Genomic DNA, 20,819 nt, shown 5'->3' on the forward strand with positions numbered 1-20,819 from the left:
TCACAAAGCAGGTGGAACGTGCTACTGCAGCAAAGGGGCATCCGTCTCCAATCAATGTACAGCAGGAGTATGGAACCTCTTTCAGACTGAGGGCTAAGTTCAGTTTCAGATAAGCTTTTAGGAGCCACATGCCGGGGGGGGGGGGAGGCAAAATGGGGTAATCCAAAAATACCAGGACAATTTAGCTTAAAAAGCTTTTACTGCCAGTAATTAAGCCTTAAGAGAAGCATTTCCAACCTTTCAGAATGGAGAAAAACTTACACAAAAGCTGGGAAACCACCAAATGGTTTCAGTCAGAGGAAGGGGTGGGGCCATCTGGGGAACACCAGAGGGTCAGATTTGGCCCATGGGCCTGAGGTTCCACACCCCTGATGTACAGAGATAGGTTGCCTTTTTTATTCCAGCCAACTCGATGATTCTGCACCTCAATGGGGTGAATTTTGTCCCAAGGTAGGAGCCTTACTGTTATGACTGTCATCTTCATCATCTTCCTCCTCCTCTTCCTCCTCCTTGTACAGAATGGGTCCCTCGGAGTCTGAGTCGCTTGGTCCCTCCTCTTCATCCTGCACAGTCTGGAGGACGAGCCTGGGAATGATCGTAACACTCGGGGCCTCTCCAATGTAAACGCGGGAATTGGAATGACGTGCATCACCTTGGCCATCCTCCTCCTCTTCATCATCGTCTGGACTAACAAGAAGGCACACAGTTATTCATTTTTTTAATTGGGTGAACTGCACTTCACTTCTAGAGATCAGGGAGGGATCAGTGAAAGGTGTTTTGGCTTTTGGGGGAGCAATGCTGATCAGCAGAGCTGTATGCATTCTGCAAATGGTGCCACACAAGCACATGAATTGGCAACGGATGCAGAATTCAGCAGCTTGAGAGCTAAGCCTTTCAGGTTATGAGCTTGCAAGCAGGGACAGTTCCTGGTGAGATCTTAGTACCAAAGTGCAGTGGGAGGAGGAGGAGTGGAAGCAGGACACCCCCTGCCCCACCCCATGGCTAGCAAAAGCAGAACTATGGAAAAGTAAGCAAATGTGTTTATTTTGTATACTTTATACAGCAGGGGTGTTGAACCTCTTTTCAGCCCGAATTCCATTGTGGAGAAGTTGGGGGGTGGGGGGTGGGGTTGAGAGATTCCAGCATTCGGAGGGGCCAAAGACAAAAGGGGCAGGGCCAAAATAACAGCATATTTTAGCTTAAAGCTCTTACTGCCTGTCACTAGGCCTTAGGAGAAGCATTTCAACCTTTAAGAATGGGGAGAAATTGCACAAAAAACAGGAAATCACCAAATGATTGTGGTGGGGAGAAAGGGAGTGGGGCTAGAGGAATGGGGCATAGTTGTCTGGGGAACCCTGGAGGGCCAGACTGGGACCCCAGGAGGGCTGGATTTGACCCCCGGGGCCTGCAGTTCTGCACCCCTGTTTTACAAGCTGCCAAGCTCCACTTTCTGGCTTCAGAGGGCTGGTTTTTAATAAGTAGTAAAACATGCCACTGTTTTACCAGCTCTTCATGCAGTGCACATAAACCTTCAGGAATAATACTTGGAAGACTGAATAGCCCAAGAAACATTCTCAGTGGAGAGACATGCTCCTCTACCATTCCAAAAACTCCAGGTGCTGTAAGGCTGTTGCTGTGCACCTGTCACCAGCTTGAGAAAAACAGCCCGCTTCATACGGGACATTAAGTTGGCTTCCTCAATTTAGCTTTCAGTACCCAGAAGAGATAGTTGCAGCAAAAACAAAAAGGAGACCGAGCTGATTTGCACACAGTTCTTGACCGGCAATTCCCAAACAAGCAACTCACACTTTCAGCAGCTCGATGGTAACCGGCAGCGACCTTGTTCTGCCCAGGGCACCGTTATCTTCGTAGGAGCCTTCGTTCTCAAAGAGCAGCGAGTGGGCCCTGTGCGAGCCTTCAGCCGGTGGAGTCACTGGCAGGGGGCTCGTCAGTGCCTGCTGGATGCGGATGTGCAGCGGGAGTTGGGGCAGCCGCAGAGGCATGCGGGGCTCTCCGTGGCCCTGCTCAGCTATCCTCCTGGCCGCTTCCAGTGTCGGAAACCCTTCGTGTTGCGTCTCCATCCGCAGTTCTGTGGGAAGGGGAGGCTCCACCCTGTGGACAGACGTAGGCAGTGGGCCGTGCGGGGGCTCCGGGGGGATGTGACAGGGCAGAGGGGGCGAAGGAGAGGGTGGTGGGTGGGGCGGCATCATGTGCACTGGTATCGAGGAAGGGTAGGACGACGACATGATCCTGTCCATAGGCGACTTGGGAGTCGTGGCCGATTCGAGCGATGAAGACACGTTCAACGGGATGCCTCTTTTGGGAGGCAAAGGAGGAGAGGGCTTCGACAAAGCCGTGCCACTGTTGATAGCTTGAGACAGTTCAGCTGAAAAAGAGAGAGAGTGCCATTATGTAGAGTTAGAGGGGGCACCCACCGAAAGGGTGCAGGGTGGTACCTGGCCCCAGTGATTGAGGCAAGGTAAGTTTTGGGAAAACACGGCCTTTCAAAATCTTAGACCAGCCTTCCTCAACCTGGGGCCCTCCAGATGTGTTGGATGTAAATCCCCATCATCCCCAGCCAAGCTAGGGGTGGTAGGAGTTGTAGTCCAACACATCTGGAGAGCAGCAAGTAGGGAGAAAGGCTCTTTAGGCAGACACTTATCCAACAGATAAGTCATGAGCAGAAACGGGCCAGAGAGTCAGCAAAGTCCAAAGGATAAAAGTAGATTGTTAGAACTTCTTTAAAAAAAATTCCGCCCAGCTTCTACTTAATAGCTTTGTTTGGCTCCATGTTTTTAGCGGCTGCTGTTTTAACTGTTAATTTACTTCTTTTATTGCTTGACATATTGTATGCATTTATTGTTATAAACTACCTTGTGAGGTCTTTACCCTAAAATACGGGTAAGGAACTTGTGGCCCTCCAGATGTTTCTGGTTTACACCTTCCATCAGCCCTAGCCACCATACCTAACAGTGAGGGATGATGGGAGTTGTAGGCCAAAACATCTGAAGGGCTACAAGTTGCCTACTCCTGACCTAAAACAATAGGAGACAGACAGACAGACAATAAAGGGTATTGGATTTGGATCTTGTTCAAACCTCTGATGCCATGGAATAGTCTTGTGATGTTACATCCTCTAGGCCTCAATTTCCCACCCCGCACAACTTGGCAAAAAGAATGATCTAAATTTTTTTAAATGGCATTTTTAGATTGCATTTATACATACACACTCAACACTGGATTTCTGACCATTATTCCACAGGCTGGGCATCTGATTTAACAACACAGCCAATGACAATGAAGTGTCCCAGGTCAACACAAATAAGCATTTATTTTCTGCCGCTCTTTTCTTCCTGCTCCTCTCACTTTTCTATCTTCACGCCGACTACCACAAATTCTTCTATTATCTTATTCTTCCTGCCAGTGGCTGTGGTTGGACGTCAAATACAAGACATGAGCAAGCCCTGGCCTTGCTGGGGAGGGGAGGATTCATTCTGAGGATGTGAAGGTTCTGTCTACCTTGTGGGCCAAATTTTTATATTTTTATTGAGTTTTAGTACATGTTTTCAATGTAATCGATGAGCACATAAAAATATTCTAACAAAACACAAACATTACACAGGAAATCCAATTACAATCTACAAGGATCACATGAATGTCAATGTGTTAATAACCTTATATTTATCCACAGAAATTCTTCAGTGGTTTAAGATTCAGTTTGGCCAAATTTCAAAAGAACAAAAAGCAGTTTTGCAGGCCACAAGGAAGCAGCACAAACATGGCTGAAGCTTCTATTGGACCACCTTCTGCAGGTTTCTAGTTACACAGAATTCCCGTTCACATGGAAGGAAGCCAGAAATGTATGGCTACATCAGTGGGAGGGGAGTGTAAGAGTAATGGAGAAGGAACTGCTCCCTTTGTGGTGTTTGTCCTGATCCTTCCAAGGCAAGCCCTGTAGGCATCTTTTCATTCATTCATGCAAACAAATTCTGCACGTTCATCTGAATGAACTAGTCTTTTTCTTTTTTTTTTAGCACTAAGCAAGCCTAGTTTTCTGTCCCTGGTGGGCCTTTTTATCACATCAAGTTCAAATTGGGAGGTGTTCTTCCTTGTGCCAGTCCAAACAGGTCCTAGAGCATCCTTCCCCAATCTGGTGCCCTCCAGACATTCTGGGCTACAACTCCCATCATCCAGCCATTGGCCATGATGTGAGATGTAGTCCAAAACATCAGGAGGGCACCAGGTTGAGGAAGGGTGATCTAAGGGAAGGACAGGCTACTTCCTGACCCTCCCATGCCTATTTTTCTTTTTGTGTATGTACTGATTCAACTAGATTACACTTATGCATATATCTGCCAAATGAGGATGACATTCCAGACCCACAGAAGCTTATGGCATAATAGATTTTTTAGCCTTTAAGTTGTCACAAGACTCTTTGTTGTTTTTACATGCACACCTGATAAACCACCCCAGTATTCTAATACAGATGCATACACTTTGCATGTTTAACAAAGAAGTCTGGGTCACCTCTCACTTGCTGTGTTGACTGATGGCACCAACTAATGGAGCACCTCCCTGGTTTGTTTGCGGGGAAGGTTTTTTTTTTAGAGAGTCTGTTGCTTCCTGTAGGTTCCGCCACGAGTGTGTCATGTTTCTTCCCATGGGTTGAGTCATCTTTCTTTTACCCAAGTTGTACTTGGGAAGCTCAACCAGTCTGAGTTTTGACCTGTTGGAAAGGCTTGTTGTGGGAACACTTGCAAATTTCTACCAACACACATTTTTTTCTAGAAATAGAGGCAAGGGGTGCAGTACTGCTGCAGGCCACAGGAGGAAGCAAGAGGAAAATCCAACAACTCTCTAGCAGCAGGTAGTCCAGTAGGCAGAAGGGTAGGTGCATTTTTAGCTGTTTTGGATTTCCAGACTCTTCTTGCACAAATGTTTAAGGGGGGGAGATGCTTCCGCTAGTTCTCAGTGATCTTGTCCATCACTGACAACAGCATGGCTGATTATCTACCTACTCTCTTGGCGTGGTCCAAACCAGACGTGGTCTGACCTTGGAAACATAGCTCAGACCTGAGGACAGCAATGTTAGCAAACTGCTGGCATACCATAATCAGAATTTAAAGCAGCTGAACAGGAACCAAGGCTGTTATTCCACTTGCAGCTATGAGCCAACTAGCCTCGAAATCAAGGTAAAATAAACTTCAGGAACCCCTTGTTTAATGGGTGCAAGATTAACTTTGCTGCTCCAAGGACCACGCAAAGCCTTGTCAAGATCTAGTGTTTGAGCACTCGCGGCAAAACCTCAAGGAAGCACTGAATGCTCTGAAGCACAAAACGGAGGAGTTGAGCCCTCTCCCAAACAATCTGCATTTACCACCCACTCCAATCCATCATTCTCCATTTTATGGGGGGCAGACTCCAAGACGTCTTTTTAGTGGCGGCCCCGCACTTGCGGAATGCCCTTCCCCAGGAAGTATGTATGGCCCCATCACTGCTGGTTTTTAAAAGAACTTTTAACACGTCTTTATTTCTGTCCACATTGTATCAATCATTGTATCTTAATAAAGTTGTACAGCTCATTTTAGTCTGATGGTTTTATATATTATGCTTGTAGCACAATGTTTTCATACATCATCTCGTGGGGGCAATGTGCCCAGAAAGGCAGTTTATAAATCCTTTAATAAGATCAAGCAATATACACATGGCCCTTGATGAACCAATCGGTTCTGATCTCTTGAGTTCTGTTTTAACACCATCCCTCGCTCCCAAACAAACATACAGAGCCCTATCCTGGCTGCTACCTTGTCAAGCTCCTTCTCGCTGCTTTAGATTTATGTCCTCCACCCCTTATGTGATCATATGGTAAAGCTCTGCAGATTAGACAGAGTAGAACTCCCTGCTGTCATTGCCTTGTTTGTTCAGAAACAAAACGCACACTAGACTTTGCAACGTAAGTACACGTGCACCGAGGGTAGAATTGCGAAATCTACCTCACACTCCCACTGCAAATTCTCAGCAGGTGAGCAGGAACAGGTGCGGGCTCACAAGCTCCACTTGCGTTTTACCCCGCCTTCTCCCCACACCCTGAAATCAGAGGTGTTGCGCAAAGCCCTTCCCTACGCACTGCCGGGCCGCGAGTGCTACAGACATTCTTCCCTAACGCCCTTATGGCAACTCGCTGTCACTGGTTACATTCCCTTTCCTTCCCCCACGGTGTTGCATTCCCAGTGAGACCAGGTGAGCAGCTTAGTTTGTACTTCTTTTGAACTGGGTTAAGAGACACATTGGCCAATGCAGCACCAGCTCAAGCTTCACGGCTCGTAGCTTAACAGAAAGAAGGCTTTTGACATAAAGCAGACCTGTGCTACAAGTACAGCCATATACTTTCTTCCTGAGCACTGTCCTGAACTAGGGCTGGGCGAGAAATTCATTGGTTTTGCATTTTCATATGAGATTGCCCAGTTTGCACCTCCCAGAACTGAATGTGGACCTGAACACAATTTGCTGTTGGGAATCCATACATTTCTGAGCTTGCAACGTATTTCGCAAAACAAAAATGTGTTCAACGTGATGCACACAGACATGCTTTAGTCAGTGGGTGCATGCACACAAAAACGCACACATTTTGAAAAATGCACACAAAAACGCACACATTTTGAAAAATGCACACAAAAACGCACACATTTTGAAAAATGCACACAAAAATGCACACATTTTGAAAAATGCACACAAAAACGCACACATTTTGAAAAATGCACACAAAAATGCACACATTTTGAAAAATGCACACAAAAATATGTACAAATGTGGGGCGGGGGGGAACGGAACCGGGGCAAAACAAGCCTAGTGATGGAAAACTCAGAACCTGAACAAGATCAGCCTTGACAGCGTCACACATCCATAACCTGAACCTCTTCCCCAAATTATTGCAATCCCATGCTCTTAAGGCCCAGAGGAAAGTGGTTCAAAAGGGGCACCACTGCAACTCAATCAAACCACACTGGCCATCTGATAAGTCTGCCTTTTCACATAATGAAAACTAACAAAATAACAGCAACAGATCCAAACTAAAAACAAATAAAGAAATTCACAGCGCCCGAAATCAGGGACATTTGCTTCACACGCCACATTTTTTGGAGTGTGCTTGAAGTATCTTGTGGACACACTTAAAAAATGTGATGTGTGTGTGTAACAAACAGGTATTTGCACATGTGTATCATACTCAAATATAGGATTTTAGACCACGGCTCCCACTTCAGTGCACCCTCAGTGGCTAAAATGGCTTTGCTGCTGCACAGTGTGTAGCAACTCTGTTTACATATGCCAGTTGTTAAAAGTACAAGATAATCTTTGCTGACAAGTTACTTACCATAAATTAATCATATTTTGCAGGGCCAATATTATATAAAGTCCTGTGTAACTGCGGAAGTAATTATTGTTATGTGGGCAGACCATACTTTCAGAAGCTGATTAAAATTATTATATAGGCACAAGGTAAGACTCAAACTATTCTCAAACACTAGAATCTTGACCTTTGCCAACTGGCCATCAATACCAGAAACTGGAACTGTAAAAGGCCACAAGGACAAATGAAACTCTAAGCTTCAATACCCTGCAAGATGAAAGGCCGCTTCTTGCACTACATGAATTAGTGAATGTGTCCTGCATGTACCCTGCAACATGAGAGTGATGCACATTTTTCTTTGGGAAGTGTGTATGCCCTGCATTTACCTGTAGAGGAGGCCCAGGGCCAAATGCTGATCCTTGCAATGTGACATATTCAAGAAAAAAAAAAATCTATGCATGTCATACTTGCATCTTACAGGGTACACAATAGGTACATGGACTGTGCATGCAATTAATCTGTTTTACAATGACCTGGTTGACATGACTGAACAACCAATGGTTTGTTAACCATGGACTGTTTGGGAGTGCACCAAAGTAAGCAAGCTGTTTCTGGGTTGTTCTCCAAGACATCTGAACCCAGAACTTGAGTTGCTGAGCAAGAAACAACCCAGAGTTTTAACCCAAGGAGAAACCATGGGTTAAAACAGTACTTTTGCCCCATGACCAGACCAAGCCTGTGATGACTTGTGCTGTACATATCAATAGTCTCCCACAGGAAATGTCTGTTATATGGCATGGAAGGAGCACCACAGAAAGCCATGCAGCAAATTAAAGTGTTCAGTAGTTGTGACGTTGCCCAGGAGGGCCACCTATCAAAGAACACAGGCCTTGGAGGCTTAAGACTCATACACACACACTTTATCAGCCATGATGGTCTTACATGCTCCAATTTAATGATTTTAGTACTGTGTTATAGTTGGCTTTGGAAAAGTCTCTTAAAATATTTACAACAGAGGTACAGATAGAAGAACGCAAGCTTGGAAGGCCCAGCAAGGTGAGAGATGGGTGTGACCCATAACTATGCAGGGCACAAATGCAAACGAGATCCATTCAGAAAAGTACATTAGTTTACTCCCAATTAGTTTTGAAAAGGCAAAGCAAGATAAACAGCGTAACGATTACTTCCTGTAACTCAGCATAACAACCCTTCATGCATCTGACCAAGTGGACTCTTGGCTCACAAAAGCTTAGGCCACAGTAAATTTGTTAGTGTTAAGAAGACTCTGTTTCTGGAATTTGTCAGTCATATATTTGAGACCTGCTCTTGGACAACAATCCCAGAGAAGTGTGCTAAGAAATTTGGCGTTTGGAATATTTTTCACAAAGGATGTTAAGAATGTCGTTTAGCCTCTCTGGCGGCATTTGTGGACTACCATCATAGAATCTATTGCACGCTAGGAACTCATTTTGCCCTGATCTGAGGATCCAAAAGGAAGGTGTATCCTCAAACACCACTTGTAACATATTAACTGATACACCTTTTCCACGCTCTGAAGCCCATTACCACCCTCGCCCCACAATATTCTATCATGACTACAGAGCTGATCAATACTTGGCTTCCCATAACAGCAAAACAGCAGATGGGTGGATACTTGAATCAACAGACAGGATGCACATCAGCTAATGGCAACTTGTTGTTGTTTTTTTAAGTGGAGATCTGATCAAGCAGTTTTGGGGCCTTTTGTGAAAATACCTTCAGGCTTTCTTCCCAATCCACACTAAACTGGCATCAGTTAAAGAAATAATTAAGGAAAGGCTCGGTGATAAAGTGATGCATGAAGAAGAGCCGCTTACCTATTAAGGGGTTGCTATTCCTATTCACTGGCTTGGGAGGTGGGACAGGGGGCTGCTTGGCAGACGTTGCATTGGTGGTATTCGGGATAGCAGTAGTGTAAGCATTCATGAGAGCAGAGGGCACAGTCCTAGGGGCTGGGGAGGGAGCAGTGGAAATATTGACCCCTTTTGCTGTGCTGGTGGTAGCTGCAGCTGTGGAAGAAGGCACAGTCCTTGCAGCGCTGCTGGCAGGGCCAAGATCCCTCGCCTGCGTGTCACTCGTCTCCTGAGAAGACGACGACAAAGGTCGTTTCGGAGGAAGCAAAGGCTGCCTCACAGCAGGAGACTCGTGATGATGTTCCACTTCTGAACTGGGATGGCTGCTGAATGCTCCTGCAAAGAAAAATTTCAAGAAAACAGTATTATGGCAATGCCTAGAAGAGACTATCACGTTTCAGGGCACCCTTCCACTAGATCAGGGGTGAGCTACACATAGCCAGCATATGAGCCACCCAGCCTTTTGTGTAGCCCCTGCCACTGGCACCACCCCCACCCTCCAAATTCGCCACTGAAATCTGGCTGCGTGGCAAGAGCACCAAAAAAAGGCACATTTTCCCTTTAAAACAAGGCACATGCTTCCTGCACACCTTGTTTTAAAGGAAAAATGGGGGGGTTGCCACCACGCCACCAAATTTTGGTGGCATAGCTGCAGCAATTGTGATGGCGAAGGGGGGGATGCACCCCCCAGTAGATTCCAGGGAGAGCAGGGAATTGGCTCCTGGACCCACAGACATTGCCCACCCCTGCATTAGATCACTAGATCATTAAGCAAGCCAAATCTTTTTTGAAATACTTTCCTGTACCCCTTTACATGCTTATCAAGAGAGGTCTGCAACACCTTAGACACTAATACACCTTCCCATTGCCTATGAAGGTTTCTGCCATAACTAAGTCATATACATAAAGAAGACTTTATGTATATAATTTTAACGAAATAGAGGAGTACTTACAAAAGCATATACCACTATAAACCAGTTAACCGTAAGGGGTCGCACACCACAGACTTAAGAGCATCTTCAGATGTAGCTTTTGTACTCTTGACTGAGCACTACAGATGAACGTTCCGAGGGAAACGGAGGTGCCACTTTCCCCAAGAAGGCTCCACAGGGAGCCTGGGAAGCCAGCACAGATGGTATAGCTATCACCATCCACACTGGTCTCTGACAGCCATGTAGAACAGTGGGAACCAGCAAAGGCCGAAGCAGCCTGGAGGTCTATATGACTGGGATCTCAAGTGGCAACAGTTTCAAGCTCCTGTATTTAGCAACTTAACATTGCTACCCTTTGGGAACATAAGCAGCAGTTCTGCAATTTTATAATACAGCCTTATATTTAAGGACACACCTGGTAGCCAGAGGCAAAAAGCAGTTCCATGCAGGTGAGTGGGCTGGTGGAAAAGGGATGGACAGTGCCGGCTCCAGGTTTTTGAGGGCCATTGGGCAAGACACCCTCAATGGGTCCCCTCCCCCAGTGAGTCTATCTTCTGCTGGAGGAGGGATGGAACCACCCATCTACCCCCAGAAAGCTAGTCAATATTTTTGCAAGCTATTAACTTCTGTGTGCTTATTTACAAGGCTATCATCATTTGGGCATCCCTAACGCTCTGTTGGTCCACTTGTAGGACCACTGCATCACGCTCTCTTTATATGCACATACAGACAACATGGTCAACATTTTACTGCTATAAAGAGAAGAGGTGGATACAGATACAGATTAGGAGACAGAGAACACAAGGATGCTAGTGTAAGATCCCTGTTGCATCAGACAAAAGGTCCACTTAGTCCAGCACCCTGTTTCCCACAGTGGCCAACCAGATGACTCCTACCAACAGGGCATCAGGCCTTCCCCTACTGTTGCTCCCCACTCCAGCAAGTGGTCCTTAATGGCATACTGCTTCTGAACATGGCAGTTCCATCACAGACCTGACCGTCCATTAATTTGTCGCATCCGCCTTCAAAGCCATGAAAATCAGGAACCTTTGGAATATGGGGCTCTTGGGGCATTGGTAGGTTGAAACAGGGACTGGGAGCTATGGAGAAGCTTCCCTTCCTGACCAGCAACCTTGCAATCCATCACCATTATCTTGGGACAACAAATGTCATGAAATATGCATGCATCATGGCAGGGGCGGCCCAACTATACTCTGTGAACCTCATGCAGGAGCCAGAAACTTTTAGAAAAAGCACATTGTTTTCATGGGCACTGGTGAAATAGCTGTATTCTTGGGAGGATAAGGCTATCAACAGCTACTAGTCCTGATGGCTAAATGCTACCTCTAGTTTCTGAGGCGGTATTGCCTCTAGTATCTGCTAAAAGTTCTGAGTTTGGAAGGGGAAGGATTGCAAGGTGGCTGGTCAGGAAGGGGAGCTTCTCCATAGCTCCCAGTCCCTGTTTCCACCTACCAATGCCCCAAGAGCCCCATATTCCAAAGGTTCCTGATTTTCATTAAGCCATTGCCCATGGAACTAGGGTGAGGGTTGAGAGGAGGGACCTTGGCCGGACAGTCTTTGCAGATATTTTATTTACTGCATGGGAGAGAGAGCGTGAGGGATTGTGCTGATTCCCAAGGAGAGTTCAAGATGAAGGCTGGCATGCACCAGCAGAACATGGGCAGGAAGAGACAGCGTGGTTGATGATGGGAGAGATAAACTGGGTGGGGCCAGGCCTTTGGAAAAAAAGGTGTGAATAGCTTGTGTTAGAATGAGGAAATCCCCATGGGTGGGGGCGCACTGAAGAAGAGGCCCCAAACTGGTATTTTCACAATAAGCCGCTGAAAGCTAAGGAAATACATTTCGCAGACAGTCCCCACTCCTTCCTCTCTGTTTCTCACCTTGCCATTTCTTCGGCTCATCTACTGGAACAGGCTTCTTAAAGCTTGATCTTTTTCCAGGCTCTTCCTCCAGTTGTCCAAGGTTGCCGATCCCAGAACAGTCGATGGGGATAGTATGCCCATTTTTCAAGGCAGGCTGGCTTAATTTGTCTGGCTCTTCTCCATCTGTTTGGGTTGGAGCGGGGGAGAGAGAATTCAATAAGAACATGTCAAGCAAATAACAAACCTGAAGATCAAGTTGGGAAAGTGGCCAGGAAGGAAGAGCCGGAGAGAGGTAGAACTATGCATGAACCACAAAGCAACAGGCCTGCTAATCAAAGCACTGAGTCTGCAGATGAGGGCCAGTCTGCTAATACTGGTGGCTGAGGCTTGAAGAAGCCACCACCTTATAATTCTTTATTACATATTGTTATGTTGAAAAGAATCATTGAGGGGATTGTGACATTAAGGAAAAAACATGCTTCTGATCCATCTGTAGAAAGGATTCAAACAAAGCGTATTACAATCCCTGTGTGCCCTCAGTGATAATAAAATATTTAACTCAGCCTTACCCAACCTGGTGTCTTTCAGATGTGTTGGACTACAACTCCTATCACCTCCAACAACATGGGCACTGGCCATAGTGAATGGGGATAATCTAGCCCAACACATCTGGAGGGCACCAGGTTGGGGAAGACTATTATATACAAGTTTGTCTTTTGATCTGTAAGCTGCCCTGGGAGTCCAGATGTAATGTCCCAGTGTCATCCTATGCATGCCTACTCAGTAAATCACATAGAACAGCGAGACTCCTTCCTAAAGGGTGAATTTAGGGTTGCGGCTTTAGTTGTTTAGTGCACATGCCATTTTTTAAGGGCTGGTGTAGGGCAGGCATGATTACTCCATCATACTGACAACTTTCTGTTTCCAAAGAGTTTGGGAAATAAACTATACATTTGGAATCAGATATGGTTGGGTATCCTGGCTTTCCTTTCTCTGGACTAGAAGGGCAGGACTAGAACAGATGGGTGGAAATTACAAGGAAGCAGATTTCGACTAAACGTTAGGAGAAACATCCTAACACTAAGAGCTGTATGACAGTAGAATGGTCTGTCTTGGGAGGTGGTGGGCTTTCCTTCCCTGGAGGAAGTTAAGCAGAGGCTGGATGGTCATCAGGGTTGCTGGAGCTGCAGATTCCTGCATTAAGCAGGGGGTTGGAATACATGACCTCCAAGGTCCCTTCTAATGCTAAAATTCTATGCTGCTCATTAAAAAAAAATCCAGGGCAAGGATAATACCTTGAGACGTACCATCTATCAAACCAAACTGGTATGGCATATCCTCTATTTTTCTCCACCACAGTCAAAAGTCCAAGAGCCTGACTTATTAAGAACCAACATAGGATGGCATAAAGGAATGTAGTCACACCATAATTAATGTAGCCACACAGCCTAGGAGTCCTCAACTATTCTAAATAAAAGTGGGACACATTCAGGGACACCAGCTAGCAAAACTGAAGAATGCATATGATGCTCCTGGTCTTTGATAAAGGTGAACAAAAGAAAAACAGTCTCTTTCAATTTGTTAAGCCTCAACATCTGAGGCGCAAGACTGAAATTTTCCCTATTGTTGCCATTTTCATCAGGAAGAGGTGGGGTGGGGGGAGAGAAGAGTTCCCTAGATAGCTACATCACAGACCTCCAATCCAGGGAGAATTAAACACAAATAAAGCAGGATGCATCATATTGGCTAAAACATCAAAGTGTGTACAATACAGTTTAAAAATAAATCAAGTTGTCCCTCCCAAAGTCTGTAAACTTGAGCCTACAGTCACAAAAGGTTGGCTAGAAAGTATTGAGTTAAAGTTATTCGGAGTTAAAGTATTGGGAGAACCAGCGTGGTGTAGCAGCTAGAGCACTGGACTGGGGACAGGGGAGACCCAGGTTCTAGTCCCCACTTGGCCACGAAGCTCACTGGATGACTTTGGGCCAGTCACTGACCCCTGGCCTAACCTACTTCACAGGGTTGTTGTGAGGATAAAATGGAGAGATCATGTACTCCACCTTGGTCTCCTTGGAGGAAAAGGCAGGATACACATTTAACAAACAAACAAATAATTTTTTGTAAAGTTCATTCCTCGTTTTGAGGGAAATAAGCTTGCTCACATATTGCCCACAAATGCGGCCTCATTATTTACATGCACCCCTGGGCACATGGAATTGCACCACACAGCAGCTGTCCCCACACTGCTGACCACTGTGAAAGGGAAGCCATTGTTAAAGGTCCCTTTAACATGATATTCTTGACCAAAACAGTCTGAGAGCATTGCTAGGAAGCGATATATACATCTCTGTAAATACAACTATGTATCCTCCTATATTTTCTTTAATTCTCCTTGCACTGAAGGTATGTCTTGTAGCTGCCCAGAACAGGGCCAGCTCCAGAAGGTGGCAAAGTCGGGCATTTTCCAGGGCCCCAAGAAGAACAGCAGAAGGCCCACCACCTAACAATGCTACCATTTCCAGTTTGTACAGATTATCCAAGAAAATCAGGTTCAGCCCAAGAGAATTCTCTGATTGCATGTCCTGCCTCTTCCAGGTTTGGGGAGCCACTAAGGTTGCCCTGTACAAGGGCCCCCAAAATCCTGGAGCCAGCACAAACCCAAGGGACTCTTTCCCCTCCCTTATTTTATACAAGGGTTCTTTCCCTATTTTGTGTCGTCGTACTTCGTCCATTTATGACACCTGTACGTCTCAAAGACATGTGCACACAACTCTGCCACCACAAGAGAAACGGATTTAAAGCAGGCACTTCTGGCAGCCCTCCACTGCTTTGAGGGGCCTTTCAAGACAGAGGCCCAGTTGTGGCACCTCCACTGTACCGTCTAGTAAATTAGTCTTTTACCTTTTGAAAACTAGGGACCCATATTTAGCCTCCACCTGCAATATGGGACCCCCTTTTGTTTTCATTCTTCCCCCCTTCCTTCTGTTTGGTTTGTCTTTTCTTCCTGTCTTCCTCCATTTTACAAAAATACCCAGACTCATGCAGGAATGCTGCAGTGATAGGTCACATAACTGAGAGCTAAGAGGGAGGAGGAATAATAAAGTTTCTGAGTCATTGCCTCTAAGGAAGAATGAAAGTTTGCATTCAAAATACATCAGGCACAGTGAATCTGTTGGAGCATTTCTCTACTCAAATACTTCATAGCAACTTTCGAGGTTTGCCTCTTTTCCTTGCATCTTGTATTGTTCACCTAGTCAGCTACCAAGCAATGACAGAAGCAAGTCCCCAGTTATCAAGGGGCTCATTTCTATACTCATTTCAACCTTTGATTTGCCCCTTGACTCGATGACCCAGTCCGGACATCACAACTGTCCAGGCTGTTGTATTTTAAACCCTGGGTAGTTGTGAATGAAGCAGGCACAAGAAACCATGCTAATTCCCACCACCCAATCGCTCCTACTGCAAGCGGCAGGAACAAAACAGCCCAGGGAAGCCCCACTACAACTCTGGATTGTCTTTTCTCCAGCAACCCAGAAATCCCGGTTCACATGTCACACTGAACAACCCAGGGACCAGGCTTCCTTTCGGTTCTTTTGCTCCTCCTGCTTGCCGTAAAAGCAATCTAGTAGCAGGAACCAGCACGCTTGCTCCCGTTTCATTTGCAACAACCCCAGGTTTTAAAAAAATAAATTGGATTGTTCTGACATCCAAACTGGGCCAATTAGTTTCAACTTTGATTTACAGACTTTTATTTGGGTAAGTGGTACTAGTTACACACACACACACGCACACACACACACACAACTACCTTTGCTACTGCTAGTGCAGCTCTGGCACAAGGTCTCCCACCACCTCAGGCATGAAAGCACACGTGCTATCACCCACCATTGCTGCCACTGCATCTCTCTCCTCCAAGCGCACCCCACCGCCGTGTCCATCTCCCCTCTGCCTTCCACTGGCCGCACCCATCTCCCCCCCCCCGCCCACATGCTCATTGTGTCTGTCTCCCTCCTGCCCCAGCCCTGCCCAGCCCACTCAATCCTTCAGTGATGCACCTCCCACCCTATCGCCACTCTCTGGAGCACTGCGCTGGCTGGAAAAGTGGCTGGTGTGGCTCTTCAGAGACCCCGCCAGGCCCAAATGCCTGCCTCGAGGGGTCCTTCCTGAGAGCCAGGCATTGTGGGAGAGAGCATCCCCAGAGATCGCCTGGGGTACAGTGAGAGAATCTGCGGAGTGGGTGGTGGTGGTGGCAGAAATAGTAGCAATGGGGTAGGGAAGGCAGTGAGAGGTGCAGCAGCAATGGGGGAGGGCAGGCCACACAAGGTGGTGCCAGGTCCTCCTGGCAGCGGGGCGGGGGGGGCGTGCAATTTGCCACTCCTCCTGCTCCCTAGTTCATGGGAGGGACGTCCCTGTGCTAGTATTTCGGAGATCTGAAATGTTTAAAAATGGTTTGCCCTCACTCACCTTTCTCTCATAACATAGTTATCAAATGCTATCATTCAAGCTTGCAAACATGAGATGCTCCATAACTTTCCCCAACAACCATTTTCATCAGATACTGCTCTGAGTTTTCTGTTTCTAGGTTGTTTTGTTTTACAGTACTTTTTTCTGCTTCCAATTTGTCAGCATGCTTCTGCTTAAGGAGGAAATGAAGGCAGCAGTTCAGTCCGTTATCTTGGCAACATATAAAGGCAATGGCTTTTGACATAGCTCCTTGCAAATAAAGAGCAAAAAGCCTCTGACATTTGATGGGTTCTAAAACTGAAGCTGATGGGAGAGCAAGAAGAAATGAGCTTTTAACATCATTATTAGGGAGAGGATAAAGCCAATTAATATGTTCTTGGCAGATTACAACCAATGTGGATAGGAGGAAGGAGCATGGCAGTACCCGGGAAAGGGCACTGGAAGATAAGCTCAAGGCAGGAAGTGGTACAAACTGCCCTCTTACCCCCAATTTTGTGACTGACCACAGAATGCCAGTGTGGAAACTCAACTGCAATTGATAGAGGTGTACAAAATTATGCATGGTGTAGAGAAAGTGGATAAGGAGACATTTTTCTCCCTCTCTCATAATACTAGAACTCAAAGTCATCCCATGAAGCTGATTGGTGGGAAATTCAGGACAGATAAAAAGAAAGACTTCTTCACACAGCACATGGTTAAACTATGGAATTTGCTACCACAAGATGTAGTGAGGGCCACCAATTTGGATGGCTTTAAAAGGGGAGTGGACAATTTCATGGAGGAGAAGGCTACCAATGGCTACTAGTCCTGATGGCTATATGCTATCTCCAGTACCAGAGGCAGTGAGCCTATGTACACCAGTTGCTGGGGAACATGGGTGGGAAGGTGCTGTTGCACTCATGTCCTGCTTGTGGGGTTCCTGTGGGCAGCTGGTTGACCACTGTGTGAACAGAATGCTTTTCAAGATGGACTCTTGGTCTGATCCAGCATGTCCCTTCTGATGTTCTTAATTCCTCTTGTAGCTTACAATGGAAGAGCAATTATTCGGTAGTGCTTAGGAGCCACCCATCTGGAAGCAGCCACAGGCCCTCTTCAGATGCACATTGGGGAAGGACGGTTAGACTAACCATGGTGCATGGTGATTACCACTAACCACTGCAAGTGCTACTGCCGCACGTGCAGGTAACCATGGTTAGAGTAACCATTCTCTAACCACCCTCCCTCCTGCAGGAACCCGCAGTCCTCCAGATGGGCAGCCATGTATCCCAGCGGCCTTTGCACTGTCGGCCACTTTGGTGCTTGGTGCTGCCAGTCATTTTGGTGCTCGGCAGTACTCCTTTGGCTGCTCTTGCTGCAGAGTTCTATAGCAGCTGTCAATTAACCACGGAGGCTATTCAGACATCACAGTAAGCCACTGACCATCTTGCAGCAAGTGGTTAGTGAACATGGTTAGCCCGTGGTTAACAAACAACCATGGCTGGGACAGAGGTCTGTTCATACATCACGCTAAGCCAACACAGCTAGCTCAAAACTCCTAACTGTCATGGCTTAGTGCGATGTCTGAACAGGGCCACAGTGTGTCACATTAGCCAGGCAACTGCAGACTGTCCCCTGGTCTGATCTTTGCCAGTGGAAAGGCTTTCAAAGGCATTCCCTTCCCTCAGATAACAACGCTTTTCTTCCTCCAGAAGGAAAACCAGGTCCTAGGGCAGGGGGACCCACCAAGCCATTTCTGGCAGCCCACCAGACCCCCATGCATACAGTGGCACTGCTTGGGTTTCCCACGCTGGCAGTACTGCTAGCAAGGGAATCCCTTCCCTTATCTCTGATCTCTGATGAGAGACTGGATATGATGGAAGCGCTAGCAAAAGAAACCCCAGGCGTGCATGCATGTGTGTACGTGACTGTGTGTGCATGGGTGTATGTGAGCATGGGAGGGGGCGTGCCCCCATCTGATGTGGCCCTCAGGGCCAAGAAGACAGCGCACCCCTGTCTTAAGGCAAGGGATGTCAGAGACGCCTGCCAGGTCACAGCAGCTACACTGCTCTCTGGACTGGAGAGGTTTGATGCTATCCCACCCTGCATACACACCCCCAACACAAAGAGTCTCACAGCGAAAGCTGGAGAATTCCACTCAAGGGCTCCCCGCCAGCTACGTTTAGCATCCTTCTCAAGCTGGATGGCAGGGAGGACCCTGCAGTACAAAGGTTATGAGGCTACAAAGCATCGAGGGAACTGCTTTTCTGCAGCTCCTGCTTAGAATTTGCCAACCGCTGTTTATGCACTCAGGGGCATCTATGAGCAGGGTGGGAGCAAACCAACCAGACACGGAGCACTCAGTCCCATCAGCAACATCAGCACTTTCTTTCTTCCCCTCCAGCCATCTCTATTTCAGGTCGGGAGAAGAGACAGGCAGCAACAATTAAGGTCTGGGGACTAGACATTTCCCATCATTGTCCTGCCCAGAGGCTTCATAAGCCACCAATGCCTTAAAAAAAACACAGCAACTACCTTGTGTTTATTTTCACTTATTGTGAGCTGCCATGGAGGCCAAAATACCAGCATATTTTAGCTTACAGCTCTTAACTGCCAGTAACTAATCCTTAGGCAAAAAGGCAGGATATAAATATTTTAAATAAATAAATAATCGTAAAACAATAGGGAGGGAAGGGAGATGGAGCTCTCAGCCTGCTGGGCAGCCGAGAAGAAAGGGGATTTCCTTCTCTACTTCTTTCCTGCAGGCATTAGTGCATTAGCCATTATGCTAAGTATTCTACAGAGTCGGGGGTCGCCTACCTCAATTCAGCTGACTGCGTACAAACTATGCACAGCTTTCTCCGTGCAAAATTCCATGCATCTCAGAACAGGATGTCTTTTTTCCCGTCGCACAGGACAGAGGTGTACAGTACCCAGCTCGAGGAAAGACAACATTGTGAGCCTGGCCAGCAGCCTGACGTATTTCCTGCAGAATATTGTAGGGGTGAAGGGGACTAGCAATAGAGAGGCTGTGTGCATGGGGACGCACTTGCCTGTGCCTGTTTGGGGGGGTGGGGGGAAGATGGCAGGTGAAAAACTAGGAGTATGAGTGAGGACGCCCAGAATCCACCCCTGGATAGCTTCCTCCTTGGATTGTCCTTCAGTCTAGCATGGGACAGTGGGGAAGCTAAGCTGTTTCTACCCCGATTTGCTTCAGAACATTCTGCCTCTAATAAGCCAACCACCTCTAATGCAGTGTTGCAGCCAAGTAGCCAACCCTGGGACTGCGGCTAGAGCATCTGCCTTAGAACACAGGAAGATCCCTTATACCAAGTCAGACCCCTGAGCCATCTAACTCAGTCTTGTCTACACCAAGGGTGCAGAACCTCAGGCCCAGGGGCCAGAGCCAGAGCCAGAGCTCCAGGCTTTCCTAAAAGGCCCCACTGCTTTCCCCTTGCCCCACACCCCTTCCCCACAACCACTGATTGTTTGGTGGTTTCCCAGCTTTTGTGCAGTTTTTCCTTCATTCTAAAAGCTTGAAATGCCTCCCTTAAGGCTTAGTTACTGGCAGTTACTTAGTTACTTAGAGCTTCAAGCTAAAATATGCAGGTACCTTGAATATCTGGGTCCTGCCCCTTCCACCACTGCAATGCAGCCCCCAAGAGCTTCTCCGAAATGGAATTTGGCCCTCAGGCTGAAAGAGGTTCAACACCCTTGGTCTACACTGACTGGCTCTCCAGGGTTTCGGACAGGGGTCTTCCCCAGCCCCACCCAGTGATGCTATCGGTGGCTACCACTCCTGATGGCTATATGTTACCTCCTGTATTCAGAGGCAGTATGCCTATGTACACCAGTTGTTGGGGAACACGGGTGGGAGGGTGCTGTTGCACTCGTGCCTTGCTTGTGGGTCTCCCACTGACAGCTTGTTGGCCATTGTGTGAACAGAATGCTGGATGAGATGAGCCCTTGGTCTAATCCAGCATGGCTCTTCTTATGTTCTTATGATGCCAGGTATTAAACTTGGCACCTTCCACATGCAAAACATGTGCTCTACTGCTGAGCTACCGCTCTTCTCCACTGCCTTGTACATGGGAAATCCGACTTGAAACCTCAGCTACGAAGATCCACGAGGTGGCCTTTGGCAAGTCATAAGCTCTCAGCCTAACGTACCACACAGGATCTTGATGGAGGAAGGGAAGGAAACCAGCAGAACAGCCTTTCCCACCTCCACCCCCAGGAAGGTGCAGAGCCCATCGCGAAAACGTTCAAAGGGCAGAGAAGGACAGAACCACATTCAGCAAAGGCAGAGGGAGCAGGGGTGGGG

At 47.0% G+C, this 20,819-nt stretch overlaps 1 protein-coding gene across 5 annotated transcripts in view; it reads right to left on the reverse strand.

Moving 5' to 3' along the window:
* Window positions 1-20,819, reverse strand: part of PHACTR4 (phosphatase and actin regulator 4) — a 130,458-nt gene that overhangs the window by 10,796 nt on the left and 98,843 nt on the right. For all 5 annotated transcript variants that reach the window (XM_084815733.1, XM_084815734.1, XM_084815735.1 and 2 more), the window contains 4 exons: window positions 12,074-12,238; window positions 9,205-9,576; window positions 1,807-2,386; window positions 464-687 (listed from right to left, as the gene is read on the reverse strand). In XM_084815733.1, coding sequence (XP_084671859.1) covers window positions 464-687; window positions 1,807-2,386; window positions 9,205-9,576; window positions 12,074-12,238 — 1,341 coding nt within the window. The remainder of the gene's footprint in view (window positions 1-463; window positions 688-1,806; window positions 2,387-9,204; window positions 9,577-12,073; window positions 12,239-20,819) is intronic.

This window comes from Heloderma suspectum, chromosome 10, assembly GCF_057233095.1.
Source record: "Heloderma suspectum isolate Gila_16-S chromosome 10, 16-S_ref, whole genome shotgun sequence".
In the NCBI taxonomy this organism is placed as follows: Eukaryota; Metazoa; Chordata; class Lepidosauria; order Squamata; family Helodermatidae; genus Heloderma; species Heloderma suspectum.